The sequence below is a fragment of the Amblyomma maculatum genome, chromosome 2 (assembly GCF_055883805.1).
Source record: "Amblyomma maculatum isolate TAMU_Amacu chromosome 2, ASM5588380v1, whole genome shotgun sequence".
NCBI classification, from domain to species: domain Eukaryota; kingdom Metazoa; phylum Arthropoda; class Arachnida; order Ixodida; family Ixodidae; genus Amblyomma; species Amblyomma maculatum.
The window spans coordinates 177,700,938-177,721,369 of NC_139345.1; the positions used below are offsets into that span (position 1 = coordinate 177,700,938).

At 42.4% G+C, this 20,432-nt stretch overlaps 1 protein-coding gene across 1 annotated transcript; it reads left to right on the forward strand.

Moving 5' to 3' along the window:
* The first annotated feature begins 2,630 nt into the window (after positions 1-2,630).
* LOC146200513 (scoloptoxin SSD976-like) lies at positions 2,631-17,587 on the forward strand. Its single transcript, XM_084592386.1, has 5 exons — positions 2,631-2,921; positions 4,523-4,613; positions 10,867-11,045; positions 16,567-16,664; positions 17,431-17,587. Exons 1-5 carry the CDS (start codon positions 2,631-2,633, stop codon positions 17,585-17,587), a joined length of 816 nt encoding a protein of 271 aa, XP_084448512.1.
* The last annotated feature ends 2,845 nt before the right edge of the window (positions 17,588-20,432 follow it).

Consider the following 20,432-nt stretch of genomic DNA (forward strand, 5'->3'; position numbering starts at 1 on the left):
TTTTTTTGCTGAGCAATGCCTCGTGTACAGCCTCTGTATACATATCATCCAAGACTTCCACAGACGGCTCATCTACGCATTGATTTCGCAGCGCATGCATGACCGGGGAGGTTCCCACTGATTAAAACGCTTTTTCGTAATCAATGAAGGATATGTATAGGTGTTAGTCATATTCTGAGCATTTTTCTATCAACCGGTTGATAGTGTTTTTTTGATAGTAGTGTATCGTTTTCGAAAACCGCCTTAATCTTTTAGCTTATTGAAATCTAAGGTTTCCATGATTCTATTAACAATTACCTTAGTTAATACCTACTAGCAACAGATATTACGCTGATTGTTCTGTAATTTTTCAAATTTTTTGCGTCCCCTATATTATGAATTAAGATAATGTTTGTGTTCTTCTATGACTTCGGTATACCCTCGATGTCGTCAGGCATTGCGTATACAAGGTGGCCAATTTTGACTACCTTGTCCATATTAATGATGAAGTTGCCCTCCTTGGCCCTTAGCGCTTACATCTTATTTGCTGCCTATGCCTAATTTCTTCTTCATCACTTTAAGACTGTCACCGCTCTTTAGAGCATTCTTGATCTTCTCTATATATTATACTTCCTTATGTCGGACATTTTCCACCTATTGATTAGCTTTGACAATTCCGCCAGTTCTATCCTGTATGCTGGGTTGGGAGCTTTCATACTATGGCGTTCCCTAGTCAAATCTTTCATCTGCTTAGATAATTAACCAATAACCTAACTATTCTACCGCCTACTTCTGCCGCAAACTCAGTAACTATATATTTAAGGGCATCGTTCACCGCTTCTATACAAAGGTCGTCTCCCTCAGTTTAAGCTGAATGTCTGTTCAGTAGAGAGATCCTGAATTCTCCTACCTTATCTCTCATCGTTAGTTATTTGACTTCTCCCTTACTAATCTGTTTCGTTCCTACCTCAAATCTAGACTACTTCTGAGCCTTACCCTTCTGTGGTCACTTCATAGCTCGTTTCCGATTAACCCTACATCCTGCCTAATTGCAGGATTAGAGCATAGCATAAAAGTCAGTCTCAGTTTTAGTCACCCCGTTAGGACTTCTCCAAGTGGATACTTCCGATTCTTATGTTTGCTGAAGAGGATATTTATTAACCTTTAGTTATTGCGTTCGGCAAACTCTGCTAATAGTTCCCCTCTACTATACCTAGAACCAATACCCTAGTCACCCCCTGCCTAGTCTCCAAACTGCCGTTGGCCTCCATTGGCCTTTAAGTCGCCAGTCAGTACAGTATACTGCGATTTTACTTTCTCCATTGCCCAATCTACATCTTCGTAGAAGCTCTCGACTGCCTGGTCATCATGACTACACTTTGGTGCGTACGCCTGTACAATCTTCAGATTATACCGCTTGTTAGGCTTGGTTACGATGCCTGCCACCAGTTCATCAATGCTACAGAATTCGTCAATGTTGCCAGCTATTTCCTTATTGACCAAGAACCCTACTCCTAGATCTCGTCTCTCCGATAAACCTCGATAACACAACACATGCCGAGGGTGGCACATAGGCCCATCCTCTGCCTGCTCAAAACCTTTCCTCCCATGTGTTCTTTTCTCATCAGGCACCTTCCGGCCTTTCCTTTAAAGTTTGGGAGAGAAATACCCCCTCTCCATTTTATGTCGTTGCTACCTTGCCAGGTGGCTTAGCCACACACCCATCGTCGAAATCGGTGAGTGTCTTCAGGTAAAACCGCATTAACACAGTACAGTGCCCCACAATGCCACTAGAAGAGAATTCGGGATCGCTACCTCACAAGGACTTAAAGATTACAACGGCAGTATGAATGACCTGCGCATGACTTTACCAAACACCGAAAAGTAGCCCAGTGACATAAGGATACAAGTTGAGGATTAAAAAATGCCAAAATATGTTTCAATACATTTTTGTTTCAAGAACAAGGCCTAATTTCTAGTCAGATCCTGGAAATATGACTGCTAAGTTACAGAAATATAAAACAAATTCCGAACGCTGTGAGGCCTTCAAAAGCATCATTTGAAATAAGACGTTCCTAACAAACCACACACATCTGTCCTCCATCCCTCCATTAATTCCTCCGTTCATTTATCCATTAATTTCTCCACCCATCCGTCCATTCATCCATACATCAATTCCAATTGCATCCATTCAATTCATTTCATCCCTCCATCTTTCGAATCAATGCGATCAAATGAAACCAGTCACAATTATCGTTATCATCACTTTCGCATCCACCTATTCATTACCAAGAATCTAGATAGCATAGTTATCATTTTGCCACATAATATTTCGGATTTGTAATCCCCCACGAAGTGCAGTACTTTGAACAACAATAATTCTTTACATCAGACATCAATTATTATACGTTCATCAGGATTCTCGTGCATCTTCCTCTCACAATGATAGTGGAAAAGTTAAAACAAAATATTTTATACTAAACAGTCCACAACCCTCAAGCTAAAAATAATGCGCCCACCAAACAATTTATTAAAGTCATCCAGATGCACGGTTTAGAACTTATTAATATTTATTTTCTTTTTCTTTCAACATAAGTGCTCGCGCGAGTTGTTTCCACAAGACGGAGAAGAAGCGGTGCTTGCCCGACAATATGGACGCACTCGAAGCAGCCGCTGGCCAGTTCCTCACCATCTTAGCGGCGACCCTTTTTTGTTTAGGTAAAACTGCAGCCATCTGCCGTCCGGAGTATCGGAATCTCCCGGGCGGCATAACCCACACGGCCTGCAAGCCGCCCAATCCGCGATGCGTCATCGACACGCCGATCAGCGGGCTGAGCGCATCGGTCAAAGCTCAGACGTTGCAGGTGCACAACGACTATCGCTCCCAGATCGCTTTGGGTCGCTTGGCAAACTACCCGCCAGCGAGCAACTTGTATGAGCTGGTGAGTTTTCGTCTTGAATTCGAGGGGAGGGAGATATGGCGGGAGGCGGTGACACGCCGTCGCTACTTTAAGCCGACGTAGCACCTTTGTAAAACAGGCATGATCATTTAGAACCATAGGCATACAAAGAATTAACTGATCGGAATCTGATAAGAGCTCATTTATAATCATGACCAATCAATTTAGATGAATTTTTATAACCTCTTCTGCGTCGAATGAATGAATCATTTCGTTTAGGCACGATAGGCTGTCGCCGTAAGTTGTGCGGCTACAATCTCATTATTCTTATGTCAAAAATCTAACTTCTTCGCTTTGACAGCGCTGAATGTGATATAAATTGTTATAATGCGTATCACTTCAGGTTGACAAGCAATATGTGAGATGTCTTTATATATAAGCATACCACAATGATACTAGATATGGATTTGAAAATAAAGGCACGTTTCGATAAATATATGAAGGCCAAATGAAATCATTTCATATAAATGAATGAGCGTGCAGTTTTAATTTAATATTTTTATCTAGAATGACACCAAGAAAAGTAGTGTGTCAGATGACGGTAGAATGTGCCCGTAAAGACACACCGATACAGATGCGGTAAGTGGAATGTGTGGTGAATGAAATATTATGAACTTGGTGTTTGCAGGATTAATCTGCAGAAGGTTAATTTTGCATGAAAATAATAATGTTACCAGGATCAGCGTTACGCTCTTTTTCCAATATGGTCACAGTCTTATTATGAAGTCGTCTGCGAGTAGAGAATTGTTAACGTGATTCCGTGAGATAGGAAATTCATTGATACAATAAAAAGCCTGAATAAAACAATTTTTGAGGAAATCCTATGCGTATGAAGACATGTTATTTTTTACATTAATGAATAAGGATCGGTTATATAGATAGATTTGAAAAAGTCGCAAAGGTCGACCACTAATTGTCTTGCTGGTTAGTTTTTACAGGATGCAATGGTTAATTAATAAAAGCTTTGGTGAGATCTACGAACAGCGCTCAGCAATACGAAGACGTCAATTCAGTCAGTAAATTTTCTGAGTAAAATATAAGAGTGCAAAGTCTGTAAGCTCCTTCATGGGAACCAAACCGGTAAAGTGAAATTAAGTTGAATTTTGATAGGTATGAGTCGCGTAGAGATTAGTTTCTCAATAATTTTGCTAAAGAAGTGAAGAATGCAAATTGGATGGTAGTTTGTGATAAATTCGCGGTCGCCTTTCCTGAACGCGTAAATAACTTTTTAGATAATATATATCCTATATACGGAACATTTCCTTATCTATTAATGGTCATCATATTTAGCGTATGTGTTGTATTTCATTCGTTTTTTTTCTATATATCAGTTCTATATTACGCTTTACGTAATATAGAATTGATGACAGGTATTGATATAACACGGCCAGGTAGCGCACTAGGAACGATGTAACAAATAATCTCAAATGTTTAGTTTGTGGGATTTAACGTCCCAAAGCGAGTCAAACTTGTTATGTTATGTTTATCTATAAACATTCCAATGGCGCTCAGTACCTCAAATGGATTCAATTATTTCCTGTTTGTACCGACACACACAGTCGCGTCCTCTCCAATTGTTGCAGGAGTGGGACGACGAACTGGCCGAAGTCGCCCAGGCGTTTGCCGACCAGTGCGACGACAGTCGCCACGACGACCGAAATGCCCGTATAACAAGTGAGAGATCCATTTGTGGGCGTCGAACGGAATAATATGGTTGCTGAATAGAAGTGACGGGCAAAAACCTCGAGGGGGGTTCCACAAAAGGTAAAACAAAGGTTTGTTGGTCGACCTTCATTATTTATTTCAAAATTTTATATATTGTTCTGTGATTACTGGAAAAAAGAGATGTTCAATTTATTTGGCTCCCAAATATGTTTTTTAGGCACAGGGAAATAATAATGACGAAGAGGTAGAGTGCCGGGTTTATCGTCTTTGCAGTTTTGGCCAAATTTGGTTATGAATCACACAATGTATGTTAACGTTGGGTAGCTAAAAATAGTCGACTAAGTGAATGCATGTTTTTATTTCTATTCTGTTAATTGCGTTTTTTGGGTAGTGTAGACGTTTTTATAAAATTTCTCAATATCGGCTCAGGAAACGAAACTCTACCTAATTTGCAGGCCATTATTTCAAAAAAGGTTCATGGCAGAGCAGAAGCAAATCCATATTATGTTCTAAGCATAGTTGTCTATCAAACAGCTAAAGCTTATATTTATATAGCGGTTCAATACAGAGATACGATCGCGCTAATTCAAGAAAACAGCGAACAATAAACATTTCTAGGGAAAATTAAAGAAAAAATACTTTTATATTTTTTAAACTTTGCCCACCTATTCTCTTCTACCATCTTTCAAAATCATGATAAACATATTGCATAATTTTGGCGCACTGGTAATTATGGCCACTTCAATAAGGCCCTTGTCCAACGCACAGCGGACCATGCAGATCTGAATATATTACGGAATTTGGGAATCGTCCATAATTTTTAAATGTTTGGCATATTATTGTAACCGAAAGAAATATATTTACAGAAGAGGTCTTAAGAAGTATACATCGAGAAACAGCCAAGGAGCCAGGCAATGAGGACGCCCTTCGACGCACTTCTTTTTCTTCACCTCTCACAAACCAGCGCCACTTCGTCCTCATCATTCTCAAGCCGTAACAATATTGCATCTTACCATTTTTTCTCTCGACGTTGCAAATTAGCTGTGACAAACACAGCAATACATGATTCTGAATCACTTTTGTACGCGCTAGTGTAGTGTGAGCCGATTTATGGGTAGCGTTTAGCCAAGGTGTTCCGTCCCAGATGTATGACAAAGACCTAGCACATGAACGCTTTTCACTTGATGCATTATAAAATTATCTACCGTAAAAGTGAAAGGGGCTGCTTTTCTTAAGCCAGCTTTGTTTCCGATGCGAATGAAACAATTTATTCCGTTTTTGTAAATCCGTTTTTGTAAATATATTTCTCCCTCTATCAATACTAAGCCAAAATTGAAAAATCGTGAGCGATTTATGAATGCCGTAGAATCTTCACATCTGGTTGATGCGCTACGCCTTGCACAAGAACTTTACTGAAGTTGCCGTAATTACCAGCGCAACAAAATTATGCAGTATGTTTTTAATGATATTGACACCTGAGGTAAAGAAGAAAAGGGGGGAAAAATTTAAAATTTATAAAACATTGGCTTTTTTTTTTTGTCCTCAGAAATTTCTACTGTTGGCTGTTTTCTTGAAATTAGCGTGATCTTATCTCTGTACTGAAACGTTATGTAAACCTAACCTTTAGCTGTTTGATAGATAACTGTGGTTAAAACATAGTGGGGAATTATCGCTGCTCTAGCATAAAAACTGTTTTCAAATAAAGGCCTACAAATTAGGTAAAATTTCATTTCCTGAGCCGATTTTGAGAATTTTTATAAAAACATATTCACTACTCAGAAAAACGAAAACTGAACACAAATACAAACATGCGTATATTTATTAAGACAATTTTCTGCTACCCAAATTGAACATAGTTTGTGTAATTGCTGCCAAATTTGGCCAGAACAGCAAAGAAGGTAAGCGTGGCACTCCAACTCTTCGTCATTATGAATTCCGTGTGCCTCGAAAAATATTTGGCAGCCCAACCAATTGTAGATATCTTTTCAGTCATCCGGCAACCATGCATAAAATGTTGAAATAAATTTAAAAGGCCGAACGACCATGCTTTGTTCGATCTTAAGTGCGAACATAAAGGCGTGGCAGTAACCTTACGAGACTCCTTATGAAGGACAAACGAAAGAATGGAGTGTAACGTATCGAGCACGGGGCGATGGTAAGTCTCCCGATGTGACTCCATCTTACCCTTTACATGACCAGGTGATGGCGCCTGGTCGAGTGCCTATAGATCCGTCAACTGTCTGTTCATGTCATTATATGTGTATTTTTGTTTATATGTATATTTTCACGTGATCGCGACAGTGCCAGAGGCAGAACACGAAGAGACTGAAGTTTCTCTCTGGTCGCCCAACTACAAATGCAGGTAGCATTCGTCAGTGCTGAATTTAAATTCGGCGAATAAAGGCGCATCTCGGCGACACTGAGCGTAAATAAACAGAATAAAAATATTCTTCTGTGCGACGTATGCAAAACAATAAGTCCGCACGCTGTAGTAGTTGCTAGCACTGGGAAATAAATAATCGAAGGATTCGTGGCAATATAGTGATATTAGAACACTATTAGCCAGTGTTTGCCAGTTGGCGCTCGCTTGTAAATATTATTCGATTTTTGTCGGTCCACTTCCTCTGACGCCTGCAATTCATATTGTACGCCTTCTTTTTCTCCCCAAAGATGCGTTAGGTCTAATCTACCTTAAATTTTTAACTTAATCAAGCATAAAGGCGGTCCCAAAAACATAGCATTTTACCTTTGAGACCAAGTGACGCTATCCCATCATTGATTTGATACAGGATGTTGCTGGAGGACTTACGTTATCACGATTTCTCCCATCTCTATCACCGTCTAAGTGAAAAAGACATTCCGCACATTGTCTCTTAATTAGCTGCTTTTCTGCAGGTGTGCCAACAGAATTTAAGCACTGCCCGGTTGCGTTAAGAGAAAGAAAAGGGAAATAATCGAAACTGCCAATGCGCGACTAAACACCTTTTCATCATCATCGTCATCGGCCTGATTATACCCACTGCAGGGCGAAGGCCTCTCCCATATTTCTCCACTTAACCCGGTTCTGTGCTAGCTGCATCCACTTGACCCCTGCGAACTTCTTAATCTCATCCTCCCACCTAACTTTCTGCCACCCCCTGCTACGCTTTCCTTCCCTTGGAATCCAGTTTGTTACCCTCAGCGACCATCGGTTATCCTCTCTTCGCACTACACGTCCTGCCCATGTCCATTTCTTCTTCTTAATTTCCACTAGAATGTCGGTAACTTGAGTTATTTCTCTGACCCACTCTGCACGCTTTCTATCTCTTAATGTTACCCCTACCATGTTTCGTTCCATAGCCCTCTGGGTTGTCCTCAACTTAAGTAGAACTCTCTTGGTTAGCCTCCACGTTTCAGCCCCATAGGTGAGTACAGGCAAGATGTAACTGCTGTATACTTTCCTCTTGAGCGATACCGGTAAGCTGCTAGTCATATTCTGCGAGTGCTTGCCGAATGCGCTCCATCCCAATCTTATTCTTCTTGTTATTTCCTTTTCGTGGTCCCGATCTCCGGTTACTACCTGTCCTAAGTAGACATATTCGCCTACTACTTCCAGTATTTCGCTTCCTAATGTAAACTGCTGTTCCTTCCCGAGGCTGTTGAACATTACGTTAGTCTTTTGCATATTGATTTTCAAGCCTACCTTTCTACTTTTCCTGTGAAGGTCGTCAGTCATTATTTGCAGTTCATCCCCCGAGTAGCTTAGCAAGGCAATGTCATCAGCAAATCGCAGATTACTGAGATATTCTCCATCTACACTTATCCCTAACTGCTCCCATCCCAAGTCTCTGAATACTTCCTCTAAACAAGCTGTGAATAGTACTGGGGAGATTGTGTCTCCTTGCCTAACACCTTTCTTTATGGGAATTTTGTTACATTCTTTATGCAGAACTATGGTAGCTGTGCAGCCAGTATATATATCTTCCAGCACTTTGACGTAGGGCTCGTCTACCCCCTGATTTCGCAATGCCTGCATCACCGCCGAGGTTTCAACTGAGTCAAATGCTTTTTCGTAATCAATGAATGCTATGTATAAGGGCTGGTTATATTCCGAGCATTTTTATATCACCTGATTGATGGTATGGATATGATCGATAGTAGAGTAACGTTTCCGAAACCCTGCTTGATCCTTTGCTTCATTGCAGTCTAAGGTTGCCTTGATTCTGTTAGCGACTACCTTAGTAAATACCTTATACGTAACAGACAGTAAGCTGATTGGTCTGTAATTTTTAAGGTCCTTAGAGTCCCCTTTCTTGTGAATGAGGATAATGTTTGCATTCTTCCATGGTTCCGGTACTGTCGATGACACCAGGCACTGCGTACACAGGGTGGCCAGTTTTTCTAGCACGATATCCCCCCCCCCCCCCCGCGTCCTTCAACAAATCTGTAGTTATCTGATCCTCTCCACCTCATTTCCCCCTTTTCATAGCTTCTAGTTCCCCCTTTTCATAGTTTCTAGTTGCTTTCTTGACCTCCTTCGTCACTGGTGGAACGTCTGACTGTTTTTCCCTACCGCCAATCTCATTACGGTCCTGAATACTTTGGCTACTGTACAGATCTATATAGAACTCCTCGGCTACTTTGACTATCTTGTTTATATTAGTGATGACATTGCCCGCCTTGTCCCTTATCGCATACATCTGGTTTTTGCCTATGCCCAATTTCTTCTTTACCGCTTTAAGGCTTCCCCCGTTCTTTACAGCATGCTCAATTTTCTCCATGTTATACTTCCTTATGGCGGCCACCTTGCGCTTATTGATTAGCTTTGATATCTCGGCCAATTTGATCTGGTCTGTTGGATTGGAAGCTTTCATACTCTGGCGTTTCTTAATCAAATCTTTCGTCTCCTTAGACAGCTTACCGGTATCCTCTCTAACTATCCTACCGCCTACATCTACCGCGCACTCAGTAATCATGTCTCTGAAATTATTGTTTCGTGCCTCTAGGGTAATGTCGCCATCCTCAGTTAGAGCTGAATACCTATTCTGTAGCGAGATCCTGAACTTTTTTACCCTTCCCCTCACCGCTAATTCGTTCATGGATTTCTTTCTTACTAATCTGTTGCATTCCTTCTTCAGATTTAGGCTAATTCGGGACCTCACCATCCTGTGGTCACTGCAATGCACTTTCCCGATTACCTCTACATCTTGCATAATGGCGGGGGTTGAACACATTATGAAGTCGATTTCATTTTTAGTCTCTCCGTTAGGACTTTTCCATGTCCATTTCCGGTTCTTCCGTTTGCTGAAGAAGGTATTCATGATTCGTAAGTTATTGCGCTCTGCAAACTCAACTAGTAACTTCCCCCTGCTATTCCTAGAACCAATGTCATAGTCACCTACTGCCTTGTCTCCTGCCTACTTTTTCCCTACCTTAGCATTGAAGTCGCCCATTAGTACAGTATACTGCGTCTTTACTTTTCGCATTACCGATTCTACATCTTCATAGAGGCTTTCAACTGCCAGGTCATCATAACTACATGTAGGTGCATAGGCCTGTACAATCTTCAGTTTATACCGCTTATTAAGCCTAATTACGATGCCTGCAACCCTCTCATTAATATTATAGAATTCATCTATATTACCCGCTATATACTTATTGACAAGGAAACCTACTCCTAGTTGTCGCCTCTCTGGTAAACCTCGATAACACAGTACATGCCCATCCTTCAGTACAGTGTATGACTCATTCGGCCTCCTAACCTCACTAAGCCCTATGACATCCCATTTCATGCCCTTTATTTCCTCTAACAGCACTGCTAAACTAGCTTCGCTAGCTAGGGTTCTAGCATTAAACTTTGCCAGGGTCAGTTTCCAATGGCGGCCTGTCCAGCGGAGCCAGGCATTCTTAGCATCCCCTGCTGCGTCACAGGTCTGACCACCGCAGTGGTCAGTTGTTCCGCAGCCGCTGGTGACTTAGGGCCGGGGTTTTATAGAGCTTATCATAGGAGGTTGTGGCCAGTTACTGCACCAGGGTGGCCAACTCCTGTTCTGGTGAGGGAGTGCGTTGCCGGAGGTGTTCAGCGGCATCAGGTCGCACCCCAAACCTGTTTATGCAATTCCATCGACACCCGGATTCCTTTCTTTTTTTAATCCGGTGGAGAATTGCGCGGCACCGGGATTTGAACCCCGGTCCTCTTGCATGCTAGGCGGATGTTCTATTGCTACGCCACCGCTGCACCTTAAGCACATTATTATCATTTCCAACTCTTTTTCACGTGCAGCCAGATTCAAAAGCGTGGGACAAAACTTCGGGTATGCTACTGATTACGCCAAACAAACCGTCGTCGAAGGCAAGACGTGGGTCGACGACTGGTTCGACGAGTATCGGGACTACAATCCTCACGCCGTGTCAAACTTCGACACCGGTGCTTCCAGAGGCGTGGTCACTCATTTCACGCAGGTGATTCACGCTCACGCATTCGAGTGCTCCAGTACAACCGAAGGCTTTAAATTGTACGCAGATTACTTTTTTCGAGCCGCCTTCACTACCCGCGCTTGACGAAGCGCCAATCGATTATGCTACCTAAAAGTGACTCTCGACCGAGGTTTCAAAGCTTGTAAGTCCATCTAAAATCTACGCCATAGATGTGTGGAAGAGGAGTTCGCCATAGGACAAAAAGTTACAAGCCCGACCCGCATTCTTTTGAGACTATAGTTATCCCTTTCACCTTGCTTGCATGCCTATTTAGCTAAGCCTGCATCTAGGAGGGTATAAAATCGGCTTTAGTGAAAGCCTTCTATACTTACCAATGAGCCAGCCTGAAGCCGATGACGGACATCTTGTGGTGGCCAAAAGCGAGTAGCAAAGCACCTTTGTACAGCCGTCTATACAGCCTTCCAGCACTTTTTCGAGTAATTTTAGTTTATGTTACATAATTCCGCAAAGAAAACAATTATTAAGCGGTAGCTTACATGACTCATATTAGTAATAGCAGTAGTAGTAGTAATAGGAAGTAGTACCTGTCGGCACTGCGTGTCTGGTTGGGGTCTGCGTAAAAAAACACATAATTGTGGTAATTTGTGGTTCTAGTGATAACCAGTCGTTTACTATATTAGGGGAATCATGACGTCACACATGATGAACCAGGTGGTGGGCTCCATTGTATGGCTGGTGACGTGGTATTTAAAAATTATTTGCAATAATGTAGCTATGATCTCGTGGCCTGGCCGCTATCTTCAATCTGAGAGCGACGGAGAAACGGACGAGAAACCGGCAAAATTTAACCAGTAAAAGCTAAGGTTTTTAAAGCTTTTAGAGCTGCGTACTGCTCAGATTGCCCAGATAATCAATGGCGCGGCTTGGCCCCACAGAAGGCATCAAAACGTGGTTTCATAACTCCAAGCGTCAAGGCGTGTTTACAAAAATGTAGATATACATCAAGCGCGGCTAATTTGTCGTTGCTCATGCCATCACTCCATGCTGTTTAAATTAGGGAAACATATCCTGCTGTAGAGGATTGTAGCGTTCCTCCGCGTAAGTGAATAAGAAAACGTATAAGTGAGCCTGGGAAGTCAGTTCAGCGGAAAATTCGAAGCTATTATCTTTAGCGCTGAATATATTTTGCACAATTGGTTTCACAGCTTTCAGAAAAGCCAGTAATACATATGCAGTTGTCAACCAACACGTTTGTCAGTCCAAAGAGGCATATTTATTTAAGATGAATTAATGCAACTTACGCTGACAAACGGGTGTCTCTACGTACAAAGCTGCACCGGACTATAATTCAGATTTGCGGTTATCCATTCCGATCAGACAGCTGTCGCTCTCTGCTGTAATCCTATAGCCTTCGAAAAAGCACAGAGAGGTGCACACCGCAGTCTGCAAGTCACACACCGAGTCACAGCACCAAGTGAAAGTGGCACCGTGAACGTGCATCGGACGATCATCGTTATTTATGTTGTGCAGTCTTGCCAAACACCAAAACTGTTTCCGCCGCTCCGAATAGGGTGGCTCAGGGACGTAGAGAGCGCTGTCACAGTTGACGCTCCGCAACTTGATGCGCAAAGTTCTGCTCGGTCTCCCCAAACCCTCCATGGCCATCTGGAAACAGACCAATGCCAGCGTTGAAATCCTAAGGGACCTCTTAGAGCTATCGCAACGTGCAGCACAGAACCAAAGGCCGCATGGCACCTCCTACGCCTAGCAGGACGCATAGTGGGGAATTGGGGAGAGGTAAATGATGGGATAAAGAGTGTGTGTGAGAGGTAACGGGGTTGTGAAGACACCGAAGTCATGCGCAACTGGCATGTGGTATCACGCGGGAAAACATCAGAGGGCTAATGCTGTGGAATGAGGAGGCTTTCGCCATGGTCGAATAATGCACATTCACAGGGGCTGGTGCGTCGTAAACAAGAGAAAGGGTACGACTACCATAACAGGAGACATTTGTGGCGAGAACGGTGCAGTATATGACACCAATAGAGCACGAGGGCAGAAGTGAAATGCGGGGAGGGAAATCAGGCTCAGAAAAAGAGAACACTGGCTGAAAAGCGAAACACAGAAGCATAAAATAAAAAGCGGAGGAATGGAGTGCGGCGGAAGCACGCGGGAGGAGTCACGCCTAGTTCAAGTTCAAGCCGTCTCTTGACAAACGGGGCATAGTCGGATATACGTGCGTGCCGACCCACCGTCCGTGACCTCGACGAGACGTGGTGATGCATTGATAAAAAGTTTCTTACACCCAAAGATGGAGAACCAATTGCAAAATTCGTTGCACAGTTTTAGAGGATGTCGGCAGGGATACCTTGGGAGACTGCGGCCTGCAAAGCATGCCAAGACGGGGAGACAACCCCCCTGCATTGACGACGTCAAGTAACGCACGGATATGCGCCTCGCGTTTTGGAATCAGGTGTTGGTCTGGTGCATTCTGCATTTCTATGATCATGTACTTTATTTGCAACCATCCAGAACTGAAAAAGAAATGTCACCTGAGTATTGATTGTATTCGAAATCAGTGTTTAAGTTAATACAGACATGCAGCCCGCCGGGGTGGCGCAGTGGTTAGGGCGTTCGACTACCGTGCCCGAGGATGCGGGATTGAATTCCGGCCTCGGCGGCCGCTTTTGGAGGTGAAAGCTACACGCCCGTGGGCTGTTGCGATGTCAGTGCACGTGAAATAATAATAATAATAATAATAATAATAATAATAATAATAATAATAATAATAATAATAATAATAATAATAATAATAATAATAATAATAATAATAATAATAATAATAATAATAATAATAATAATAATAATAATAATAATCAATCAATCTTTATTTAATGTGCGCAGGAACAACCATGTGGACTTTGTGCTGCAGCACAAATAAAAAAAAAGAAACAAAAATGAAAAAGCAGAAACATGTTTACACATACAGAGAGAACACAAAAAAAAAGAAATAAATAATACATGAAATGAAACTGGGACAAAAAGTATGACGGAAAGTAAGCAAACAATGAGTAGCATCACCAATATACACAGTGAGAGAATGTTTGAGCACACCAGGAAAGAAAGAAAAAAAAAAGAACGGTAGATAAAAGAGAAAAAAGCAACAAATAACTGACATTGATTATAGTAATATAGAAATATACATAAAATAAACAACCATTCCAGGCGCAACAAGTGCATGGTACTTAAAACACAGGCTAGGAATACAGAATAATACAATAAAGAAGTAAAATTGAACAAGGGACAGTAAGATTCGAATATAAAGTTTAAAGTTGAAATATAAGTAAGAAACGGATAAAAAGTAGTTCACGATACAGACAGCATTGAACAGGAGAAAAAGCAAAAAGTTAAGTAAATACAATTTAAGGCTAGAAAGTGGGAGTTATATGTGATAAAGTACTATTTAGAATACAACGCTACGAACATCCAATGTAAATTAACAGAGCGAGTTTTGGAAGATGTCAAGGTGAGGATAAAAAGAGTTAAATAACCACTGCATCCTGTCCAGAGGGGAGTGGGAATGAAGAGGAGAAACCTCAAATGGTCTGAATTCCCTCATGCTTTTTCGCGGAACGCGCAGTAGGATGTACTCTAAGAGCTGAGGGCACATAATGTGGCCATGAAGGAGTTTGTACAGAAATATGATATCAAGTCTGATACGACGGCAGTGAAGAGAAGGAAGATTCAGTTGGGCGCTCCTGGTGGAGCGAGAGGGGGAAGTTGCGCAAGGAAAGCGATAATGAAATATCCGTAAAATTTTTTTTTGTACTCTGTCAACCTTGTCCAAGTTCGATTTGCAAGTGCCATTCCAAACAACCGACGCATACTCCAAGACCGGCAAGCATATGGACAGGTACAGTTTTAGGAACGGAAGTGGAGTATGGAACTCTCTCGAAAGTCTGCAAACGAATCCGAGTGTGTGCATACCCCGCTGAGCAATGCGTTTGGTGTGAGAGGAGAAGCTGAGGGTGCGGTCAAAAAGTACTCCAATGTCATTAATTTTATCAACCGTATCCAACAGCACAGAATTCACAGAATAATGGTAGAGAAAGCTATGTGTTTTACGAGTAAAGGACACAACCCTAGTTTTGGAAGAATTGAGTGTACGTCGATTTTTCGCACACCAATCAGAAAAAGCAGATATGTCCGATTGCAACAACAAGCAATCTTGAAAAGAATGTATTACCTTGAATATTTTTATATCATCAGCATAAAGAAGAAACGAGGAGTTCTTTATCGCCGAGGAAACATCATTAATAAAAACGGAGAAGAGAAGCGGGCCTAGTACTGAACCTTGAGGAACTCCACTCGTTGCAGGGTAAACGAAAGAAGTCTGTCCATTGACACTGACAAAGCAGAAGCGATCAAGGAGATAGTTGCGTAGGAGGGCTACGAGTGAGACTTCAACGCCAGAGAGTAGAAGTTTTTCAAGAAGTAGTGAGTGAGTAACAACGTCGAAAGCTTTGCTCATATCGCAGTACACAGTGTCAACCTGACCCCTCTGAAGGACTGCTGCAGAGGCATACGTCATAAACGTGACTAGGTTGGTAGAAGTAGAGCGACCCGACATGAAGCCATGTTGATTCGGTACTATGATATGTTTGAGGTGGAAAGAAAGTACGCTGTGCAAAGCTAATTCGAAAAGCTTAGAGGTTGCACATAGAAGAGAAATCGGACGATAATTGGAAACATCAGATTTGTTTCCAGACTTGAAGACAGGAAACACGCGTGCCATTTTCCACACGCGAGGAAAGGCAGCATTTTTTAAACAGTTATTAAATATGGCAGTCAGTACTGGTACAAAGATATAACTGCAGGCTTTTATTATGGCAGCTGGAACTAATAATAATAATAATAATAATAATAATAATAATAATAATAATAATAATAATAATAATAATAATAATAATAATAATAATAATAATAATAATAATAATAATAATAATAATAATAATAATAATAATAATAATTGGTTCACGGGAAGAGCAAAAAGCGCAGTATCTGTCACACTTCTTTTTTTCTGTGGACACCTGAACCGCACCATAGGGGAAGGGAGGAAGGTGGGAATGAAATTGGATAGAGAGAAAGAGGAGCTGTAGTGGAGGGCGACGGCGTAATTCCGACCATCTGGGGTTCTTTAACTTGCGCTGACAGAGCACAGCACACGGACGCCTTTTCGTTTCGCCTCCACCGAAACGCAGCTGCCGCGGTCGGGATCGAACCCACGTACTCCGGCACAGTGGTCGGGAGTCTTACCATTGCACCACCCCAGCGGAGCGTGAAAAACTCCTAGGTGACCGAAATTGACGGATTCCTCCATTACGGCCTCCCTCATAGCCTAAGTCGTTTTGGCACGTTAAACCCATAAACCAACATACATCATACGCGGCTTATTTTTTGCTACCATGCCAACCACAGAGTAGTGTTAAGGGCAGTTGTACTTACTCTCTAGCGTTCACACCAAGTTCACACTGGCCTTGTGCAGGTAGCTTGGGCGAACACTCGGTACGTCGGCTGCGGCTTCAGCAACTATGTGTTGGCGGCACGAATGAAGAGGCTTTTCGTGTGCAACTATGCGCCGGCGTGAGTCTACCCGCACACTTTATAAATGCTGTATATTAGGTAAATGAAATGCCCATTACGGCTTCTTCTAGGGCAAGAAACGTCATGTCATTGTAAGCAGTAGACAAGATAAATGAATTTCTTTTACGGTGGTTGTTCGACGAGAACGCAGCAGCATGTTTCTTGAGTATACACCACTTGATAGTAAGTGTGAAATGTCTCTGCTGCGTTCTTTGTTCAGTAACTTCGAAAGAAACGCTTTGAATGAAAAGAATGTGAGCGAATCTTAGGTGAAATATAAACTGGAGACAAACCACGTAATTGGCACCTTAATAAAACACGTGATATCCGATGAACTAAGTCACTTGAAACACTCAGACGTCACTGAGGCGTGAATAAGGCCACAAAATAATTGAACTCTTACCTCTTCACCATTACCATGAGTGACCCTACATTACAACCTGAAACTGTAACTAAATGAAATGAATGCACCCGGTCATGTTGCCGGAAGCGTGGGGCAACGTGAATTGTGCTCAGTCTGACTATTACTATCTTTCGGATTTCAGTGTTCACTCCTATTCTGACAAAGTACACTTTTTCTAACGTTATTAATGTGCTGATAGAAAATTAAGTGTTGCAAAAGTGAAGGTATTGCAGTATCCGCCTGTAGGTGACGCTATATTTTCGGAGCTCTCATGATTCTTAGTGCACGTATTTAAATCTCTTGTACAAGTGGGTAATCTTGTAAGATATTTGCTTTCCCACTACCGCCTTCATTCTATTGCAGCGGCAACACACTACGAACACCCGTCTACTTGCCAGGCCCTGCTTGCAGCCAGTGTCCACCGGGAACCAGCTGCGTCAGCGCCACAGGACTTTGCGTCAGTGCAGCATTTTTCGCTCTGTTTGCTGCAGTGGTGACCATATGCTGGCCTTTTCAATAACTTCCTCTGTGAAGCCTCGGCCGTAGAAGTAAGCTGGGGAATCGGATTCGTATTGTCACGTGGTAGTGAATAGGCCGCCGGCAAAAATCGAACACACTTTGATATCATTGAAATAAGCGCTTGATTGGGTTGACCTCAAGTACACTCAGTAATTCGGTGCTGACGAAAGCAGGAAAGGTGCTCGTCGGTCGTCGAATTACGGATGCCCGTTGCATTCAGCAGTGCACAATTTAAAGCCGCCGCAGAAACATATAGCTAACCGAGGCACAGGATATTGGAAAATTCCGGAACATTACGGAAACAATTATTCTTGGCTGCGATCATTCCAGCCTAATCTAGGGGTATCTCGCCCTACAGAGAAACCTATAAAAGCGAGTGTTTCACAATACCAAGCATGAACACAGAACACACAGAGTACAAAGTCGGTCCCTGCGTCACAAAGACTGTGACAAGGCCGCACGCAGGTGGCTATTTTAAGAACATCAAAGATTTCAATAGTCACTGGGAGTATGGACAGCAGTCGTTGCAAGAGTCTCTAAAAATAGCGTGAAAAAAACAGAGGAAAGAACTCGTTCACAAATGGAACGCAGCACGACGCTGGAAACAACTGAAATAATTCAGTTGTTTGACTTGCCAACAACCGAACAACGCGCTAATGTGCTAGAGCAATTACGACCGGCACCAGAACAACAGCACATACATTGATTGAGCGGGAGATAAGTGACATATCCCATTCATGAACCCTTACTCTTTTGCAGTGAACCTGACACAGCTGTCGCTGAAGCATTCAGTGCCTAACTTTAGACTTTTAAATGCTTCTATGATTTCTCGCCCTATGTGCCTTTTGCCGCGGCAGATGATTCTGATATTGAGGAAGAGAAGAGTGCAGTCTTTACAGTGGTTGCAATGTTTTGCCAGATTTCCTGTGTTTTTTGGCTGCAGAGACGTTCGGTACTGCCTCATGCGCTCGGTAATGCAGTGCTGAGTTTGGCCTATATAGGCCTTTCTACAGGACAGTGGAAGCGAGTATACAACGTCGGATGTGTATTTGGTGAACATGCTCCGGAGATTGACGTTAATATTCTTTTTTTCTTGCGCTATTATATTCAGGGATACGGGAACAAAGTGAAGACAGTTAAAGCCGCGGCACGCATCTGAAGAAAATAAAATACCTTGTGGAGAAACTAGACCTGCTATAATGCAGTACTTGCCTAAAGTCGCGCATAATAATGCTAAAAAGGTAACATGAAAAACCGTGTGACGGTTGCCTTCTCAGCGCCCGCAAAACTGCCGTCGTTTCGTTATATGTTTGTTACAAGATATTACAAAGCATATACCAAACATATAACAACATAACAATGTAAACCTGCTCTAAGGAACGGAATACCATTCCCCAGACTTTCAGCGAAATACATAGCCCCGCCGGAGTGGTGCAGTGGTAAGACGCCCGACTACTGTCCGGAGTTCCCGGGTTCGAACCCGACCTCGGCGGCTGCGTTTCGATGGAGGCGAAACGATGTGGCGTCCGTGTGCTGTGCGATGTCAGCGCACGTTAAAGATCCCCAGGTGGTCGAAATTACTCCGTAGCCCTCCACTCCGGCTCCCCTTTCTCTCTTTCCACTTTCACTCCCACCTTCCTCCCTTGCCTTACGGCGCGGTTCAGGTGTCCACAGACCAAGTGTGACAGATACTGCTCCTTTCCCTTCCTGTGAACCAATTATTATTATTATTATTATTATTATTATTATTATTATTATTATTATTATTATTATTATTATTAAATACATATTGAAAATGAACAGTCGCTCTGGTCATAACTTTCTGGCATATATATATATATATATATATATATATATATATATATATATATATATATATATATATATATATATATATATATATATATAGTTGTGTGACATCCTGTTTGAATTTAACTCCGGCCCATTAGTAACAAGCAATCCATATATATATATATATATATATATATATATATATATATATATATATATATATATATATATATATATATATATATATATTGTTGTAGAACACCTGAACAGGGTGATACGTCGTCAACAGTCAATGGAACGTTCTGCGATCAGTCGTGAGACTTATGTCAGCACACGTACGAGCGTCGAAGCGAGCTTCGTTGCCATTTTCTTTCCTGACCGTCACGCGCTTTGAACATGCTTGTCGTCGTTCTCTTCAGCATCAGGCGCTGAACATATCAGAGCCCAATACCAGTTTTACAACTTCCCCCAGGCCAAAAGACGCCATCCTGGCGGCTCACGGCGACGTGACGATAGACGGATCGTAGTAAGCTTTCAGGCGGTTACTGTGCACTATTTCACGATTTCGGCGACGGTGGTCAGGGGATGGCGTAAGGGGTTCGATGAGGTAGTTGATAGGGGATGTTTGCTTGACAATACGGTAGGGGCCATGATACTTGCTCAGAAGTTTGGATGAAAGGCCGGGACTGGAGGAAGGTACCCACAGCCAGACCAAAGAGTGTACGGTAAATAGGAAGAAGTGCAGATTGATCTCGGGTGGTTTCTGCGGTTGTTGGGCGTGAGAAGGGAAGGACCGGGCAAGCTGGCGGCATTCTTCGGCATAAGTTGCAGCTTGTGAAACAGTCGTGAATTCGGAAGAATCCGGTTGGTAAGGGAGAATGGTGTCCATGGTACAAGAGGGCTCACGACCGTACAGGAGGAAGTATGGCGAGAAACCGGTGGTTGCTTGTGTGGCAGAGTTATAAGCGAATGTGACGAATGGAAGAACGCGGTCCCAGTTGGAGTGGTCGGAAGCGACATACATTGCTAGCATGTCGCCCATGGTGCGATAAAAA

Bases quoted from the DNA above. Each gene is read 5' to 3' on its own strand.
- LOC146200513 (XM_084592386.1), top strand. From the start codon at position 2,631: ATGGACGCACTCGAAGCAGCCGCTGGCCAGTTCCTCACCATCTTAGCG. The intron at 2,922-4,522 runs GTGAGTTTTCGT...CAATTGTTGCAG, and splicing joins CGAGCAACTTGTATGAGCTG to GAGTGGGACGACGAACTGGC. The intron at 11,046-16,566 runs GTGATTCACGCT...GGCCTTGTGCAG, and splicing joins TGGTCACTCATTTCACGCAG to GTAGCTTGGGCGAACACTCG.